The 19,815-nt window shown below is 42.7% G+C and overlaps 1 protein-coding gene across 1 annotated transcript in view; it reads left to right on the top strand.

Moving 5' to 3' along the window:
• Positions 1–19,815, top strand: part of NPTN (neuroplastin) — a 147,149-nt gene that overhangs the window by 49,926 nt on the left and 77,408 nt on the right. Inside the window, exon 2 of the mRNA XM_075345554.1 lies at positions 7,715–8,062. Coding sequence (XP_075201669.1) covers positions 7,715–8,062 — 348 coding nt within the window. The remainder of the gene's footprint in view (positions 1–7,714; positions 8,063–19,815) is intronic.

Here is a 19,815-nt window from a genome sequence, read left to right as displayed (position 1 = left end):
ATAGAATGCAGCCCAGGAGCTGCAAAAGGTGACACTTTTGGTTTAATAGTCAAAAAACTGGTTGAAGGTTGCCTTTAAAGGAAACGTGACCAGATTTGTCTCCTATAAGCTGCGTACATCACCAGTAAGCTCTTATATACAACATTCTAGAACGCTGTATATAACAGCCCAGGCTGCATTGTAGAACATAAAAAAAAAGCTTCTATTATACTCGCCTGCAGGGCGGTCAGGTCCAATGGGCGTCACTGCTCTCGGGCTCAACGCCTGCAATCACCATTCTTCCCTGCTTCCTGTGGATGATGCTTCCGATGTCATCCCCCACAGAGTCTATTACACTTCTGCACACTTCTCTCTAACCTGCTGAGGGCAGATCAAAGTATTGTAGAGCACATCCATGGGCGTTCTTTGATGGTCTTGTTCTATGGCCAATTGCTATCACTTTAAATGTAGCAGAGCTGGAATAGTTGTGGGACCTTGTGTGGATTATGTCGGACCTTGGTGTTTTGGGGGTTAATAAAGGGGTGAAAGAGGGTGGGGGTTTTGTATTTTATTTCAAATGGAGGATTTTTTTTCCGGTGTTTTGTGGTTTTATTTATTTTCATTTACAGATTTGTTAGTGGAGGGGTGGGTCTCAAATATGCCTCCCATTACTAATCTAGGGCTTAGTAGCAGCTGTGAGCTGTTATTACCCCCGATTACCACCACACCAGGACAATTGAGATGAGCTGGGTAAAGTTCCAGGATTGTCACGTCTAATGGATGTGACCATCCTGGGCGGCTGCAGGCTGCTATTTTTAGGCTGGGGGGTCCAATAAACATGGGTCTCCCCAGCCAGAGAATACCAGCCCACAGTTGTTGGGCTTTATCATGGCTGGGTATCAACAATGAGGGGGACTACATGCAGTTTTTTAAATTTATTTAAGTAATTAAAAAAAAGCCACATGCGGTTCTTCTTATTGTAATACACAGCTAAGTGCACGACTGGGTGCTGCAGTCTGTAGCTGTATGCTTTCTGTGCTGGGTATCATATGGGGGGACCATACAACATTTTTTTTTATCTATTTTTTTCTCCAATCTACAGTGACCCACAGACAGTCTGTGATTGCAAGCAGCCAGACACTGTCATACATTAGTTTTACCCAAGTCCAATTACTATACACACTTCAGTTACACTGAACCAACACTACTTGGTACCGTTTTACTGGCCAAGAAAGAAGTGAATCAATATGATTTTCCATCAATTATTTATTTTATTATCAATAAATTCAAACCATTATAATATCAAACAAGAGAGCTCTTGTTTGATATTATAATGGTTTGAATTTATTGATAATAAAATAAATAATTGATGGAAAATCATATTGATTCACTTCTTTCTTGGCCAGTAAAACGGTACCAAGTAGTGTTGGTTCAGACACTGTCATACAGGCTGGGGCTCTGTCTGACTGCAACCAATCACAGAAGCCAGAACTGCCAGTGGGTGGGGGAAGCAGTGAATATGTATGAGCAATAATGAGCAGCCCTGGAAGTAGAATGACTGGCCCAGAAGCCGTTAAAGCTGCGCTGAAGAATCTAAGTATAGCGCCCTTGATCTAATCCCACTATCTTTTCAACCACCATTTTTTAAGAGCTGGAGTCTGGGCCCCATAAACCTATATGGGGACCAGACTCTGGTCAGATATCCGGGATCAATTCCAGGCTGGACCCGTATTTGTATATTTTTTTTTTTTTTTTAAATTTATTTATTTAAATTCTGGTTCGTCCCACCGATCTCGGATATCTGCGATTTCGCCCATCACTAATAGTGAAGTGAATTATTGTTCCTGACATCCGTATGTACATGTTATAAATAGAGGCAAAAAATAACCCGTGACATGTGAATTAAAGCAATGTGGTCATGAACTATTAATGCAAATATGACAAACTGGTTCTTTGCAATAAAATTATGGTCGTGTGAAGAGGTGGAAAATCTTACTGACTCTCTTGTCAGAGTATATTTCCTGAGTGTAACCTGCCTGACTGCAGTTTGGGCTTACTGCTTTTTTTTTTTCTTTGTGACTTATCGTATTTGTGCCTTTATTCGCTGTAGTTTTTGTGACACTCGTTAAGTTATTTCTTTTCTTTATTATTATTTTTTCGACAATTTTTATTATACGGATGTGTTACAGATTAAAGTAATGCAACTTTTACCAAATGTCACACATCTCAGTCAAATTACTTCGTGCAGTAAGGTTTCTGCATGAGTTTTCCATTTGGTGCATTTATGACTTGGGGCTGGAAAGTCACAAAAACGGTTAAGGACGAAGACAAAAATAGAATATTTCAGCTTTGTGACTAATTCATCCAATCACTTGTGCCATTTTGAAGATGGCACAACAAGACAAAAAAAGTGCAATAAATCCCAAATATTGAATCTGGTTCAAAGTATTTATTGGTAACCGCTGCTTCCACAAGGCACCATACTCTAGCCTAGTCTTACCTTGGAGATGAGGCCTATCTAGGTGGTTAATATACCGTAAATGCATGTGGCTCAGTGTTAGAAGTATTGCTTTGCAGTGTCTGGTTCCTGGGTTAAAATCCCATCAGGAACAACCTTTGTAAGGAGTTTGTATGGTCCCTGTGCTTCCAAGTGTGGGAGCATACCCCTTAAAAAGGTAATCCAGGGAGGTAAATGCTTTTCTTTTGTACTGTCCCTGCACTCGTGCACTATAAAGCTGAGATGTCTAGTACACTTCCAGTATCTTTTAGAACACTTGGAATTCAGTGATACACTACCTGTTCCTCACCCCTCCTGTATGATACATCACAAAGCTGCACATTGATGTGTGACATATCAGTCTCCTGTTGCTTCCACAGTTCAAGAACAGGGGGCATGACGTCCCAGAAGCTTCATGCTGTATCAGTCTTCTGTTGCTTCCGCAGTCTGACAAATGGGGGCGTGACATTCCAGAAGCTCCGTATCAGGCCTAAGGCTATGTGCCCATGTTGCGTATTTGCATGCAGTTACGCTGTGTATTGCACTGCAGAGTAACTGCATGCGTCCTGCGTCCCCTGCACAATCTATGAAGATTGTGCATAATCCATGCCCATGTTGCGTTATAGAACGCAGCGATTTGCATGCTGCCAAATCGCTGCATTCTAAAAAGCAACATGTTACTTCTTTCGTGCGCTTTACATGCTGTCTCCATTCTGTCTATAGGGAGAGGCAGCATCCAGAGTAAACGAATTCTGCACCCACCAAAGTTTCAGAACTGAGCTTTTCAGCTGCGCTCTGAAGCGGACATGCAGTGACTTTACGCTGCGGTGCAGAGCACACACACGTGGGCACATAGCCTTAGACACACGGCATGAAAATCGATGCGAGTGGAGTGCGATAAAAAAAAAATCGCATTCCACTCGGACCAATATTAGCCTGTGTGTCAGCGCACATGAGCGATTATTTTTCTCAGCCCTAATCGGACCAGAAAACAATCGCAGCATGCTGTGACTGTAATGCGATCCTGTTTTCTCTCGCACCCATTCAAGTCTATGGGGCGAGAGACAGATGGCACTGCACTCGCAGTACACCGGTGTACCGCGAGTGTAGGGCGAGAATCGCAATAGCCAGCTACGGAGGAGAGAGAGATAAATCCCTCCTTCCCCCTCCTCAGCGCTGGTCCGCCCCTCCTCAGCGCCGGCCCGCCCCCCACAGCTGAGGTCCACTCGCACGATCGGACCTCAGTCGCAGGGACACTCTCATGACACTCTGCTCTGCTGTACTGCCAGCGTGAGCAGTGTGTCATGCGAGGAGATCACCGTAATCCTTGTGTGGCCCCAGCTTCAATCTCCTGATATCTGCTTCTATACAGAGATCAGGAGGTGTGGTCACGCCCCTTTCTTCTCAGACTGTGGAACAGGAGACTGATACAGCACGAAGCTTCTGGGGCATCACACCCCTGTTCTTGAAATGTGGAAGCAGCTATTATAGGAGGCTGACTGATACAGCATGGAGCTGCACAATGATTTGACTCCCCGGAGTACTTCTTTAAGGCTGGGGCCACACGGGGCACTAGTGCTCGCATGACACTCGGCTCGCGCTGGCAGCACAGCAGAGCCGAGTGTCATGCTAGCATCCATGCGACTGAGGTCCGACTGTGCGAGCGGACCTCAGGTGCGGGGGGCGGACCAGTGCTGAGGGGCGGGCAGGCACTGAGGAGGGGAGGGAGGGATTTATCTCCCTCTCTCCTTCGTAGCCGGCTATTGCCATTCTCGCTCTGCACTCGTGTTACACCGGTGTACCATGAGTGCAGTGTAATTTTTCTCTCGCCCCATTCACTTGAATGGGTGCGAGAGAAGAGTCTCGCATTAGAATCTCAGCATGCTGCGATTGTTTACTCGGTCCGATTAGGGCTGAGAACATAATTGCTAAGGCTGGGGCCACACGGGGACTATTGCGATCCACTTGCATGACACTCGGCTCATGCTGGCAGTACAGTAGAGCAGAGTGTCATGCGTGTGTCCTTGCAACTGAGGTCAGTTCGTGCGAGCAGACCTCAGCTGCGGGGGGCGGGCCAGCACTCAGGAGGGGAAGGAGGGATTTCTCTCACTCTCTCCTCAGTTGCCGGCTATTGCCATTCTCGCACTGCACTAGCGGTACACCGGTGTACCGCGAGTGCAGTGCGATTTTTCTCTCGCCCCATTCACTTGAATGGGTGCGAGAGAAAGAGACTCGGCTTACAATCGCAACATGCTGCGATTGTTTCCTCGGTCCGATTAGGGCTGAGAAAATAATCGCTCATGTGTGCTGACACAAAGGCTAGAATTGGTCCGAGGGGAATGCGATGTTTTATCGCAACCCACTCGCACTGTTTTTCTCGCCGTGTGGCTTAGGCCTAATATTGGTCCGGGTAGAATTCAATGTTTTATCGCATTCCACTCGCACCGATTTTCTTGCCGTGTGGCTTAGGCCTAAGAGTATGATATGACTGTGCACGAGGGCTTGGGCAAAGATATAAGGTGAAAATGGCTACGTTTATGCACAAAAACTATGGATATCATACTCTCATTAAGTCTTCATGCCAAATTAATAATCACATTGTTGTGCTGTATTAAAAGTAAGCATATTACATATTGGGCCTCCTTAAGCATTACCAAAGACAGTTGCTACGGCAACCTGGGGTTTTGACAAGCTAATCATCTTTACAGCAGCCCACAGAAATGCTCTAAAAATATAATTTCACATGAAGTAAACAGACACTGTACAGGCGTCAGAAAGCAGGTGATTAATATGGACCCTTTGTGCCTGGCTTTGAGTATTAGTAGCCAATGTTAAAGTAACTTTTACAAGAAAATAAACCACAAAATATGATCAGGTGAGCTTGTGTTCTGTATCTTTCTAGAATTTGTATTGGCAGTGTAAGGAATGGCACACCCACTTCTTAACCTTATATTTTCATAATTGCACTTGGTACATTAATTTGTGAAATCTTTCTTGTCTCATTGTTCAGTTTTATTGTAGTGTTGTTTGTGTGTGTGTCAGGGCTGTTCCTTGCTAAATAAGTGTTGTGCTTGATCATGCTCACTGTGCCAGCCTTTCATTACCAGATTACAGCTCAGCAATCAAAGCATTAACAGGGTTGTGCGTGAACGTGCAGCTAATGTAAGGGAGCAGCTAGACAGCTGCAGAGGATGCTGCAATGCAGGGCCGGTGGAGGTCCAGAAAAGGCTTCTAGACAATGGGGGTATAGCCCAGGTGACTACTCGCTCTGGGAGATTCTGCTTAACATTCAAGGCTATTAAGTGTTGCCTAAAAAAGGTTTTATAATTTTATCAAACGTGAAACCGGAAACCATTCCAGACAGCCTTATGGGTCTGTTGGTGCAAGTGTCTTCCCTCCTAAAACAGAATTTTGTACTTACCGGTACACAAACATTTCTAGATTTATCGAATGATGCCCTCGCTGTAAGGTTACATTCCCACGATGAGTATGAGTTTTTCATGTTGCTGAGTTTCTGCACCTATTGATTAAATTAGATTACCTGTGTTCTTGAGTTTGGGAAGGGGGGGGTTACATGCATTTTGTTGTGTCTTTGACACTACATTTTTATGCCTTTTTGGTATGTCATGTTTTAAATAAAACGGTTTTTGTTTTTTTTTTTTTTGTTTTTTTTTTGATACCGGGTTTCCCTGAAAATAAGACATACCTGAAAATAATATCTCCGCATATACAGGAAGTGCCATTCTCTTCTTGCTATACCTGAAAATAAGGCCTAGAAGGTTTTTTTGGGGGGTGTTCTTAAAGTATAAGCCCTACTATAAAAATAAACCCTAGTTGCGGATTATCATACTAATAGTATCCTAGAGCTTGAGCAGCCCTTTCACGATATGTAAGTTTTATTGGTGTATGTTGCTGTAAGCCCTGGAAGTTTAGTTACATGCCAGCGAGTTAAAGGAATGAATATTCACATCTCTTCCCGCCCACCCCACTACTGGCATCAATGATTGGAACTTGTGTTAATTAAATAATATTCACACCCTTTTGTGTCACTAATTCACTCAGATTGTGTATTACTGCCCGAAGATCCCAAAACAATGCTCGCACTCACCTGAGTGTGACAGCTGCATAGAAGTACATGCTAACACGCTCTGGTCAGGAGAGCCGCCGGCCAGCGCGAGCATTACGTTGCCATCCTTGAGCAGTAATAAGACTGTCTGACTGAATCACTGACATCCGACAGAGTGGTGGCGGGGATGGGAATGAATAACTATTATTTCATTAACACAAGTTCCAATCGCTGACATCGGCAGACGGGTGGGTGGGATTACGGGTGGGGGAAGTGGGTGAATATTCATTTTTCGTTAACGGGCAGCCAAATCACTTACACCAATACCAAATATACCAGAGTACATTTTTAAGTTAAAAACAATATGATGCTGTCTTATTTTCGGGGAAACATTGTATTTCCTGGTATTTGGCTTTGACAACATTTTGGCAGTAATGTGTGGACGACGTGCGGTTCTAGTGTGTTTCCGCAGAAGAAGCTTATTAAAAACACACAAGGATTTTATTTATTTTAAAAAAGCCGAAAAGTGTATGCATTGAAAGCAATTCTATTCAGAAAATCCGCACATAAAACCGTGTAAAAATGGGGGAAAAAAAAAAAGAGGCAAGATGTTTCTATAAATCCACTCTGCTTAACTTTAAGATGCTGTGCTATTTGCGCAGCAAAAATATGCAGCATCAAAAACTCACTAATTGCTCATCTTGGGAACTTAACCTAATATTCTGCTTAGAGAGGTAATGCTTGGTGTGGTACTATGGCATGTAAATATAGTGTACATATCTGTTCCATACTACTGTTGTTCTTGAATATTGTAATACTAAATGGATGCATTAGATCGGTAGTTTTTCTTTTGTTTCCTTTGTTCTACATCTTGTATGTTCCACTATAGGAGACTGGGGTACATTTAGGTTGTTGATGGAGCATAGAATGTTAAGACCTGGTACGCTTTTGTTCTGCTATATATAACTTTATAGGACTTCTATTTATTTATTTTTTTTTCACTTTTTTTTTTCTCCGCCTAAACTGCCAGTCATGCTAAAAGCAATTCTATATAATCCTTTGTTTTATCTGCATTCTTATTTGCTTTATCTTTTCTTTTTTTCTTTCTACGCCTTATCCTTTTCTTTCCACTGGCCCATTGCTGCCTCTCTGCTAAACCCCTCTAACCATAGCTGGGTTTGTCAAGTCGCCAATGTCAGAAACTAAACTAACAGGGGATGCCTTTGAACTGTACTGTGATGTGGCTGGCATCCCCACACCAGAAATCCAGTGGTGGTATGCCGAAGTCAACCGGGTTGAGTCTTTCAAACAGCTGTGGGATGGTGTAAGGAAGCGCCGCGTCACCATTAACACAGCCACAGGCACAAATTGTGTGAGTGTGCTGAGAATAACTCGTCTGACTCTGGAAGATTCTGGCACCTATGAGTGCCGGGCAAGCAACGATCCCCGAAGAAATGACCTGAGACAAAACCCAGCCATTACATGGATTCGAGCCCAGGCCACCGTAAGCGTCCTACAGAGTGAGTCACCCTCCTCCCGTCTCGTAGTGGATTTGTAGTAGCTAGATGAGCTCTAGTGAAACTGTGTGTGCCCCACTTTCCTCTCAAACCCACCACCCGAGATCCTTGATAAACCATCTTGTTGTCTCGTCTTTTTGACCCTTTGATCCTATTACCATGCGTAGTTTTTAGAAACTTGTTTCAACTGCTGCTTTCTTATATTAGGAATCGCAGAAGAAGGACTCTTGATGCATTAATATGCTCCCATTATTTGTCTTTCCTGGTTCCATTCTTGGTATTTTGTGTGCTGTCTTTACTTCTATGTTTGACTTTGTTACTTTACGATCTAACTTGCTTTTTCTTTTAGCCTGCATTACAGCTCTTCAGATAATTCCAGTAACAGAGTATTTTTCTTCATGTTTCATGTTTTGTTTCTTTTTGAGTGAACAGTCTTTTTTATAGCGTTTAGACTGTTTTGTTCTGTCATTGTCTTTTACTATAGGCCTCGTTTGTCTTTTGATCTTGGTGACATTGGCTCTCTAGATCTCCTAACCTCTTGTCTAACTGCTAATTTGAGACAGGGTACACCTACTTTTTTGTTTGCTATCCCATAAAGCTATATATATATATATCTCTTATATGTAATTTATTTATTTCTTGGCATATATATTTCTACCATAATCATTTTGTTACAATTTTATTGTCCCTGGTTCGTATTTTCCGAGAGAAAGTGTTAGATGTAAGGTAAATTTCAATTTTTGGAACAGTTACGTGGACTTTTTTTTTATTTTTTTTTTTTTTTATTATTTGTTCTTTAGTCTTTTATTACCCTTACAAATTGTAATATTTTACATTTGAGTTGAAACTGATTTCTAATAGTTCTGTGTTTTACCTCTTGTTTTTTACAGGCCGTTTCTTCCTGCCTGTAAATTGACTAAAGGTCTTCCAAATTCCCTCCCCCTTACAATGTTGTAATGCGACAGATTGTGTTCTTTCATGTCGAGCTTTGCAGAAAGGTGAAAGCTAACTTTGAATGGAGTACACTGCAGGAACAAGTGGACAGAATATTAAGCAGCCTGTTTTACGTTTTGGCAGCTTTTTCTGCTTATGGATCCTGCAGCAATGCACACCAGACTCTGACAGTTCCTTCTTGTGTGGTTAAAGCTGAGATTCAAGATTGCAACTGTTCACAAATACAGTTTCTGAGCTATGTAACTTTGTATACACATACCGAGAGATCCATTTTTCCCTAAGGCAGCTTTTGTTTGTTCAGCTATTAATCCACTTTTGGAGAAGCACCAAATTACACATACACAAACAAACACAATGGTTCATTTTGATTTAATTTTCTTTATTTTTTCTCTTTTCACATTGATAAAAAGCTTGATGATTAAGCAGTTGAGTGTATGTGTGCACAAAGCTACTGGAGCAGATTTGCTAATCCATCAGTGATCGGGCCATATTTTTCATATCCGACATGTCACTTTTATATGGCAATAACTCTGGAATGCTTCAACATATATCGTTAATTTGAAGATTTTTTTTTTTTTCTTGACACATACTTAAATGCAAAAATGATCAATACATTTACAATTAATGTATAAAAATATCAGAAATTTGACAAATTTAAAAAATGTGGCAGTTTTCAAACTTTGATTATCCCTTTTAATCCAGATAGTTACACCACACAGAAAAATTAATACATAACATTAACCTTATACAGTGGAACCTTGGATAACGAGAACAATCCGTTCTGGGACTGTGCTTGTTAACAAAGTTACTCGTTCAGCAGAGCAAGATTTCCCATAGGAAATAATTGCAATGCAGACAAATTCGTTCCACAACTTCTTAAATGTCCCATCCTGGTCCCCTATTGTGCCATTCCACACACGTACAAGCACATTATGCCATATAAAGTAAAGGCAGTTCCATATTGGTAGTAACATGGTGAATCAAATCATACCTTCAGTTTCCCCATTGTATGTTTTGATTGCCAAGTATATTGATATAGTGCAGAGAGCTCCTCTGCGCAGTGCCGCAAATTATTCAACTGAAGTAAAGCCCTGACTGCGCCGGCCCCCTGCATAAGGCCATGATTGTCACGAAGTCTGAGGGCCACAAGAAGCAACCTCAGGGGCTGAATATTTGAGATCCGTGATCTAGAGGATGTCATCGCCTATCCGATCCCTCCTGGCAGCTCTGACACGACTTCCAGCTTAACTCTGCCCCTGTACCACTGCCGAATTCCCCTCTGTACAGCTGAAGATAATTTTGCCTTGACAGCAATCACTTAGTAGCTGTCCATTTACTGACTTGAATTTTTATACAACTCTCTTGGCTCATGCCGTCAATATTAACTGCCAGTATAGTGTGCAAGACCTCCAATGTTTTCCTGTGAAATGCAGCTCCACCCGGTTATCCCCTGCATTTTACTTAAAAGAGCAAATTGGGAGAAACCTATCACAAGTGGAAGGTAGAGGAGAGGAGATGGACTGAAGCTTCATTACCAGGGTCATGGAGTCAGTAAGGCTGTGTTCACATTTCCGTTGTTTTCCTTCCGTTGCAATCCGTCGCCTTGAGGAATTACGGTATCCTGTAAATTTTGCAGGAATCCGTTTTTTTTCCCCATTGACTTCTATTAGCGACGGATTGTGACTGATGGCCTTGCGTTGCATCCGTGGCATGATGGATCAGTCGTTTACTGACAGACCGTCAGGCGGGAGCAACGCTGCATGTAACGTTTTTTGGAGCGGCATAAAAACGGACTCCGCAGGTGTCCGTCGCCATCCGTCACAAGCTATAATGTATGTCTATGGTGCTGGATTCCGTCGTAATCCGTCACATGATTGAATCCAGTGCTGGATTCCGTCATGCTCTAATGAGCATGCCCAGCATGTCTGGCACTCCCATTGGGCTGTCCCAAACACAAACGGATCACGACGGATCCGTCGAAAAACGGACGCACAACGGATGTAACAGATGTGACAGATCAGTTTTTTCACAGGATTCCTGTGAACGGAATCCTGTGAAATAACACATCCGTTGCGTCAGTTGACATCTCAAAAACGTCGCAACGACGGACCTGAGGGAAGCAAAACGGAAATGTGAACGTAGCCTTAGCCAAACCTCTGACTCAGACTCCTCAATTTCCCCGATTCCGACTCAGACTCCATGACTCACACTGACTCCCTCATACATGACTCATGTTTGTGATAAATTTACTGTAGTAAAATGGTAGCATCAGGCTTTTAATCATTATTGTAATGCAATAATCAATCTGTTTAGATAGAACATAAAATATATTTATTGGAATACAAGTTTAGAAACCAAAAAACTTTAATAAATTGTAAATATGCAATACAGTATGCAGGAAGTGGGGGAAAAACAGTTTCAAACAGAAATGTACGGAATAACATTTCTGCAGTCTATGAAATTGTTCTTAGAAATAGTATTCACCTCATCAGATCCTCCTTCATAGATGACCTCAAATCTGATCTAATTATTTTAAGGCTGGAGAACAACCTCTCTCCACGAACTTGGGTTAGTGGCAAAGCAGTGACCATATGGGCAACATCTCTAACAATTTCAAGATATAAAGGAATTGCCTCATGCACAGACTGTTTTGATGAACAGTTGAACGCTTCTTCTTTGAGAGAAAGTGAAAAAGTTTGCTGAAATATGGTCAATGGGAGTGGAATCTTTTCCCCTGCAGCAACGCTTTGCCTGCTGCACATCGTACAGATACTTTTCAAAATTAAACTCCTCATGTGATGAGGCTAAAAATGGCAGCAGTATCACTGGCAGGATCCAAGTACTCTTGCTATTGGCAGTCCTGTAGCCCACTCATCCTAACTGCTACCTCTGTCAGCGCTTTTCGTTTTAGTAACCTGTTGATCATCCAGCAATATATGATGATTTGGGGCCACATACACAGCTACCAGTGACTCTCTCCATTTCATTGAAGCAGCAATGCCATCTGCGATGAAACCTCCTCTTTGGGACAGGCAAAACAGCAGGTTCTTCCACTCCTTTATGAAGATGCCAGGATTTAAATCTGCTTGTAATATTTTTAGGCACTGTAAATGGGTGATGAAGCAATTCCTTCAATTCAGCCACCTGTGTCCAAGAAAGGGTTTTACCATGTCTTCAAGAAAGAGTTTTAGCTCAAGCATTCGCTCAATCATTAAATAAGTGCTGTCCCACCGAGTGGCTTGAGCGACAGTTTCCCCTTTTCCAGCATGTCTCTTCAAGATGCTGAGAATAACAAACAGATGGTTCTGTGTTAGTGCTCATGTTGACAGCCATGCAAATTTGGTACGATCTTGGATCACAATGTATGGACTGGCTGCGGGGTCTCCCCACCGGAGCATGACCGCTTCATATATTTTTGAGGTGATGAGGCTTGTATTGAGACCGCTACAGCCAGTCCATGCAATGCGTTCCAAGATCGGACTAATTTGCACAGACGTCTGCATATGAGCCCTTACACAGCTGGCGTCTGCCTGTAACAGCTGTGACCAGAGCTAGCGCCAAAATTCACTGTTGTCAATCACTGCCAGCCACATTTAAATTAAGTAATTCATGATTTACTTGCATAATATTTTGTTGATTGCAGATCAGATCTTCCCACAAGAAGGTTTTGGGGAGTTATTGAAGCTGTGTATTTTCACTGAGAAAAAAATTTAGTCTTACAGCTCCAGCAAAGTGGATAGGATTTCTAGAAATCTCCTGCCAACGGTTTGTTTTTTTGTCTTGTCTTTTGTTACACTGCAGAAACGGACCTGCAGTTTGTTTTTTGAAATCTGCAACATGTCAATTTCTCTTGGTGATATACTGAGTTTTATGTGCAGATTTTCCCCTTAGAATTGCATTACATGTGGAAAATTTACAGGTAAAAATTGCATATGTGGTTTTCATGCGTTTCTGCTTAAAGGGAACTTGTTACTAGACTTTTTCCTGATGAGCTGCGGCTAGCACCAGTGAGCCCCTTTATTCTGGAATGCCGTATATGAGAGCCCAGGCTACTCTGTATGACGTAAAAAAACCCACCTTTATAACACTCGCCTGTGGGGCAGTCCGGTCCAATAGGTGTTGCTGGTCTTGGTCCAGCGCCTCCTCCATCTTGTGCAATCGCTGTCCTCCTTCTGAAGCCCATATGCTTGACACGTCCAACATTATTCAAACAGGCTGGCATTGCGGTCCTCCACAGTCACACTTTGATCTGCCCTGCTGAGAGCACATCAAAGAACTGTAATGTGCAGGCCCGAGGAGAGGACAAAGACCGCTGGCGCATGCGCACTACAATAGTTTGCTCTGCCCTCAGCAGGGCAGATCAAAGTGTGCCTGCGGAGGAGCGCAATGCCGGCTTGTGTGGGTGACTTAGGACGCGTCTTGCACATGAGCCTCAGGAGTATGGCAATCGCACAAGATGGTGGTGGCGCCGGTCTGAGTGCAGCGACACCCATCGGACTACCCCCTAGGTGAGTATTATAAAGGTGATTTTTACATTATACAGAGCAGCCTGGGCTCTTAAACTATGTGCCCACGGGACTCTGTACCTGCGCATTTTATTGCGTAAAACCTGCGGATTTATCTGGATTTTCTAGATAAATCCGCAGGTTTTAGCAAGTACAGACACTCCCCATGTTATCCTATGGGACATGGGGGAGTGTCTGTGTCCATGCTGTGGTATGTGCGGCTGCGGAATATGCTGTGGATGTCTCGCAGCCGCACGGAACTGCATGTCAATTATTCCTGTGTAAATGCCTGTAGAAGTCCCACCTCTCCACTATGGAAATAGAGGCCGGGACTTCCGCAGGTAAGTTGCATGAATGTCTACAGATTTACCTACGGACGTACCTGCGGATATATCTGCGGGTACAGAGTCCTGTGGGCCCATAGCCTTTATATTCAGCATTTCAGAATACTGTATATAAGGGCTCACTGGTGCTGGCCGCCGCTCATCAGGGAAAAAACCTGGTGACAGGTTCCCTTTTAAGAAACACAATAAACATTTAATCCACACTTAATTGTAACAAAGTTCATTCAAAACCAAATAGTAGGAGGAATAAAAAACAAAGCAGCTGAATTTAAAACCTGACATAACAAAAAGATTACGAGTATCAAAAACGCAATACATCAAGGAAAAAAAAACTTAATGAAAATCACGCAAGTAACCTGATTTAGCTAATGGGTGCAGAAATGCTGCAGCATAAAAAGTCACCAAATACGCCTTGAACAAACATGTCCTTAGGGGGACTAAAAAATAAAATACAAATAAAAAAAAAAATATAGACCTTTCCACTTTCCTGTTTAACAATAGACATTTTACAAAATAAACACATTTCGTATTGTTGGATGCATAAAACAATCAAAATAAAATTTAACTGGACATTAATTCCTGGAAAAAAAGGTAAACTCCAAAATTGCTATTTTTGGTCACTATACATCTCGAAATAAATGCAAGGAACAGCGATCAAGATACTCTATAATGGTTTATGGAATATACAGAAAGGTCCATATATATTTGGACACTGACACAATTATTTTTTTTACCTGTTTACTTAAACATGTCATAGTTATATAATGGACATTAAGGGGTACTTTGCATGCTGCGACATCTCAAGCTGATGCTGCGATGTTGAGCGCGATAGTCCCCGCCCCCGTCGCAGCAGCGATATCTTGTGATCGCTGCCGTAGCGAACATTATCGCTACGCCAGCTTCACATGCACTTACCTGCCCTGCGACGTTGCTCTGGCCGGCGAACCGCCTCCTTCCTAAGGGGGCGGGTCGTGCGGCGTCACAGCGACGTCACACGGCAGGCGGCCAATAGCAGCAGAGGGGCGGAGATGAGCAGGATGTAAACATCCCGCCTCCTTCCTTCCGCATTGCAGCCGGGATGCAGGTAGATGTTCCTCACTCCTGCGGCTTGATACACAGCGATGTGTGCGGCCGCAGGAACGAGGAACAACATTGTACCTGTCGCTGCACCGGCATTATGGAAATGTCGGACCCTACACCGATGATATGATAACGACGCTTTTGCGCCCGTTAATCGTATCAAAAAGGATTTTCACACTACGATATCAACTGCGACGCCGGATGTGCGTCACTTTCGATTTGACTCCACAGACATCGCACCTGCGATGTCGTAGTGTGCAAAGCCCGCCTAAGTCCTGACTTTTAGCTTTCTTTTGAGGGCATCCACATTAGAATTTGAAGTGTTTAGGAGTTGCAGCACCTTTACCTGTGCCACCCTGGTTTTAAAGGGCCCAAATTGGACAATTGACTCTCGGGATGTTTCATGGGCCGGTCTGGGCAATTCCTTTATTTCATTCTCAATTAGGCACATATAGGGCGTGGAGTTGATTTGAGGTGTGTTGCTTGTATTTTGAAGTTTTTGCTGAGCAGTAAACAATGCGGTCAAAGCAGCTCTCCATGCAGGTGAAACAAGCCATCCTTCAGCTGTGAAAACGGGAAAAAAAACAGAGAAATTGCTACAATGTTAGCAGTGGCTAAATCTACAGTTTGGTACATCCTGAGAGAGAAAAAAAGCACTGGTGACTTCAACAATGCAAAAAAAGTGACTGCCCACAGAGGAAAACAGTGGAGGATGATCACAGAATAATAACTATGGTGAAGAGAAACCCCTTCACAACATCCAACCAAGTGAACAACTCTCCTTAGGATACAGTGCCTACAAGTAGTATTCAACCCCCTGCAGATTTAGCAGCTTTACACATTCGGAATTAACTTGGCATTGTGACATTTGGACTGTAGATCATCCTGGAAGTGTGAAATGCACTGCAGCAAAAAAGAATGTTATTTCTTTCTTTTTTTTTTTTTTAAATTGTGAAAAGTTTATTCAGAGGGTCATTTATTATTCAACCCCTCAAACCACAAGAATTCTGTTTGGTTCCCCTAAAGTATTAAGAAGTATTTCAGGCACAAAGAACAAGGAGCTTCACATGTTTGGATTAATTATCTCTTTTTCCAGCCTTTTCTGACTAATTAAGACCCTCCCCAAACTTGTGAACAGCACTCATACTTGGTCAACATGGGAAAGACAGAGGAGCATTCCAAGGCCATCAGAGACAAGATCGTGGAGGGTCACAAGGCTGGCAAGGGGTACAAAACCCTTTCCAAGGAGTTGGGCCTACCTGTCTCCACTGTTGGGAGCATCATCCGGAAGTGGAAGGCTTATGGAACTACTGTTAGCCTTCCACGGCCTGGACAGCCTTTGAAAGTTTCCACCCGTGCCGAGGCCAGGCTTGTCTGAAGAGTCAAGGCTAACCCAAGGACAACAAGGAAGGAGCTCCGGGAAGATCTCATGGCAGTGGGGACATTGGTTTCAGTCAATACCATAAGTAACGTACTCCACCGCAATGGTCTCCGTTCCAGACGAGCCCGTAAGGTACCTTTACTTTCAAAGCATCATGTCAAGGCTCGTCTACAGTTTGCTCATGATCACTTGGAGGACTCTGAGACAGACTGGTTCAAGGTTCTCTGGTCTGATGAGACCAAGATCGAGATCTTTGGTGCCAACCACACACGTGACGTTTGGAGACTGGATGGCACTGCATACGACCCCAAGCATACCATCCCTACAGTCAAGCATGGTGGTGGCAGCATCATGCTGTGGGGCTGTTTCTCAGCCAAGGGGCCTGGCCATCTGGTCCGCATCCATGGGAAGATGGATAGCACGGCCTACCTGGAGATTTTGGCCAAGAACCTCCGCTCCTCCATCAAGGATCTTAAGATGGGTCGTCATTTCATCTTCCAACAAGACAACGACCCAAAGCACACAGCCAAGAAAACCAAGGCCTGGTTCAAGAGGGAAAAAATCAAGGTGTTGCAGTGGCCTAGTCAGTCTCCTGACCTTAACCCAATTGAAAACTTGTGGAAGGAGCTCAAGATTAAAGTCCACATGAGACACCCAAAGAACCTAGATAACTTGGAGAAGATCTGCATGGAGGAGTGGGCCAAGATAACTCCAGAGACCTGTGCCGGCCTGATCAGGTCTTATAAAAGACGATTATTAGCTGTAATTGCAAACAAGGGTTATTCCACAAAATATTAAACCTAGGGGTTGAATAATAATTGACCCACACTTTTATGTTGAAAATGTATTAAAATTTAACTGAGCAACATAACTTGTTGGTTTGTAAGATTCATGCATCTGTTAATAAATCCTGCTCTTGTTTGAAGTTTGCAGGCTCTAACTTATTTGCATCTTATCAAACCTGCTAAATCTGCAGGGGGTTGAAGACTACTTGTAGGCACTGTATATCAATATCCAAATCTACCATAAAGGGAAAACTGCATGAAAAAAATAGCGTTCACTGCATGGTGCAAGCAACTCGTAAGCCTCAAGAATAAGATGTCTAGATTGGACTAAAAAACAAACAAAAAACCAAACCGTTCTGGAAAAAAACATTTTTTGGACAGATGAAACAAAGATCAACCTCCTATCAGAATGATGGAAATGAAAAAAAAAAAAAAAAAAGTATGACAAAGGGATTGTACAGCTCGTGATCCAAAGCATACCACATAATCTGTAAAACACAGCGTAGGCAGTATGATGGCCGGGAATGCATGGCCGCCAGTGGCATTGGGTCCCTGGTGTTTATTGATGATGTGACACAGGACAGAATCAGCCGGATGAATTGTGGGGTTTTCAAAGACCTACTATGTGCCCAAATCCGGCCAAATGCAGCTAAACTGATTGGTCGGCGTTTCATGAAACAGATGGGCATTGACCCAAAACATAAAACCAAAGCAACCCAGGAATTTATCAAAGCAAAGAAGTGGAATATTCTTGAATGGCCGAGTCAGCCACCTGATCTCAACCCAATAGAGCCACATTTCACTTGTTAAAGACTAAACCTCAGACAGGCCCAAAAACAGACAGCAAATGAAAATTGCTGAAGTAAAGGCTGGCAAAGCATTAACAAGGCGGAAACACAGCGTTTGTTGATGTCCATGAGCTCAAGACTTCAGGCTGTCCTTGCCAACAAAGGGTTTTCAACCAAGTATTAGAAACAAACAAACATTTTATTTCCAAATATTTAATTTGTCCAATTATTTTTGTAACCCTGAAATGAAGGGACTGCGTTCATAAAAGGCTTCAGTTCCTCACATTTTTATGCAATCATTTTGTTCAACCCACTGAATTAAAGCTGAAAGTCTGACCTATAACTACATCTGAAATGTTTTGTTCAAAATCCATTGCCTTGTGAAAGTATTTGGCCCCCTTGAATTTTTCAACTTTTCCCACATTTCAGGCTCCAAATATAAAGATAAAAATTTTAATTTTTTTGGTGAAGAATCAACAAGTGGGACACAATTGTGAATTTGAACGAAATTTATTGCTTATTTTAAACTTTTTTGTAAAAGAAAAAAATACTGAAAATTGGGGCGTGCAATACTATTCGTCCCCTTTTCAGTTAATACTTTGTAGCGCCACCTTTAGCTGCGATTACAGCTGCAAGTCGCTTGGAGTATGTCTCTATCAGTTTTGCACATTGAGAGACTGAAATTCTTGCCCATTCTTCCTCTGCAAATGGCTCGTGCTGAGTGAGGTTGGATGGAGAGTGTTTGTGAACAGCAGTTTTCAGCTCTTTCCACAGATTCTCGATTGGATTCAGGTCTGAACTTTGACTTGGCCATTCTAACTCCTGGATACGTTTATTTGTGAACCTTTCCATTGTAGATTTTTGCCTTGTTTTGGATCATTGTCTCCTTGAAAGACAAATCTCCATCCCAGTTTCAGGTCTTTTGCAGACTACAACAGTTTTGTTTTTTTTCCAAGAATGGGTCCTGTATTTGGGTCCATCCATCTTCCCATCAATTTTACCATCTTCCCTGTCCCTGCTGAAAAAAAAGCAGGCCCAAACCATGATGCTGCCACCACCATGTTTGACAGTGGGGATGGTGTGTTCAGGGTGATGACCGGTGGTGTTTTTATGCCAAACGTATCGTTTGGCATTGTACCCAAAAAGTTCGATTTTTGTTTAATCTAACCAGAAAACCTTCTTCCACATGTTTGGTGTGTCTCCCAGGTAGCTTGTGGCAAACTTTAAACAACAATTTTATGGATATGTTTGAGAAATGGCTTTCTTCTTGCCACTCTTCCATAAAGGCCAGATTTGTGCAGTGTACGACTGATCGTTGTCCTAATGACAGACACTCCCCCCCCCCCCCCCCCCCTGAGCTGTAGATCTCTGCCGTTCATCCAGAGTGATCATGGGCCTCTTGGCTGCATCTCTGATCAGTCTTCTCCTTGTTTGACATGAAATTTTTGAGGGACGGCCGGGTCTTGGTAGATTTGCAGTGGTATGATATTCCTTCCATTTCAATACGATCACTTGCACAGTGCTTCTTGGGATGTTTAAAGTTCTGGAAATCTTTTTGTAACCAATTTTGGCTTTAAACTTCTCCACAACAGTATCATGGACCTGCCTGTTGTGTTCCTTGGTCTTCATGATGTTCTCTGTGCTTTAAACAGAACATTGAGACTATCACAGAGCAGGTACATTTATACGGAGACTAGATTACACACAGGTGGCTTATATCGGTCATTTAGGACAACATTGGATCATTCAGAGATTCTCATTGAACTTCTGGAGTGAGTTTGCTGTACTTAAGGTAAAGGGGACAAATAATATTGCACACCCAATTTTCAGTGTTTTATTTTGTTCAAAAGTTTAAAATAGCAATATATTTCATTCAACTTCACAATTGTGTCCCACTTGTTGATTCTTCACCACAACAT

This window comes from Anomaloglossus baeobatrachus, chromosome 4, assembly GCF_048569485.1.
Source record: "Anomaloglossus baeobatrachus isolate aAnoBae1 chromosome 4, aAnoBae1.hap1, whole genome shotgun sequence".
Taxonomy (NCBI): Eukaryota; Metazoa; Chordata; class Amphibia; order Anura; family Aromobatidae; genus Anomaloglossus; species Anomaloglossus baeobatrachus.
The sequence above is the reverse complement of the archived record's forward strand: the minus strand, read 5'-3'. Positions and strand labels throughout refer to the sequence as shown.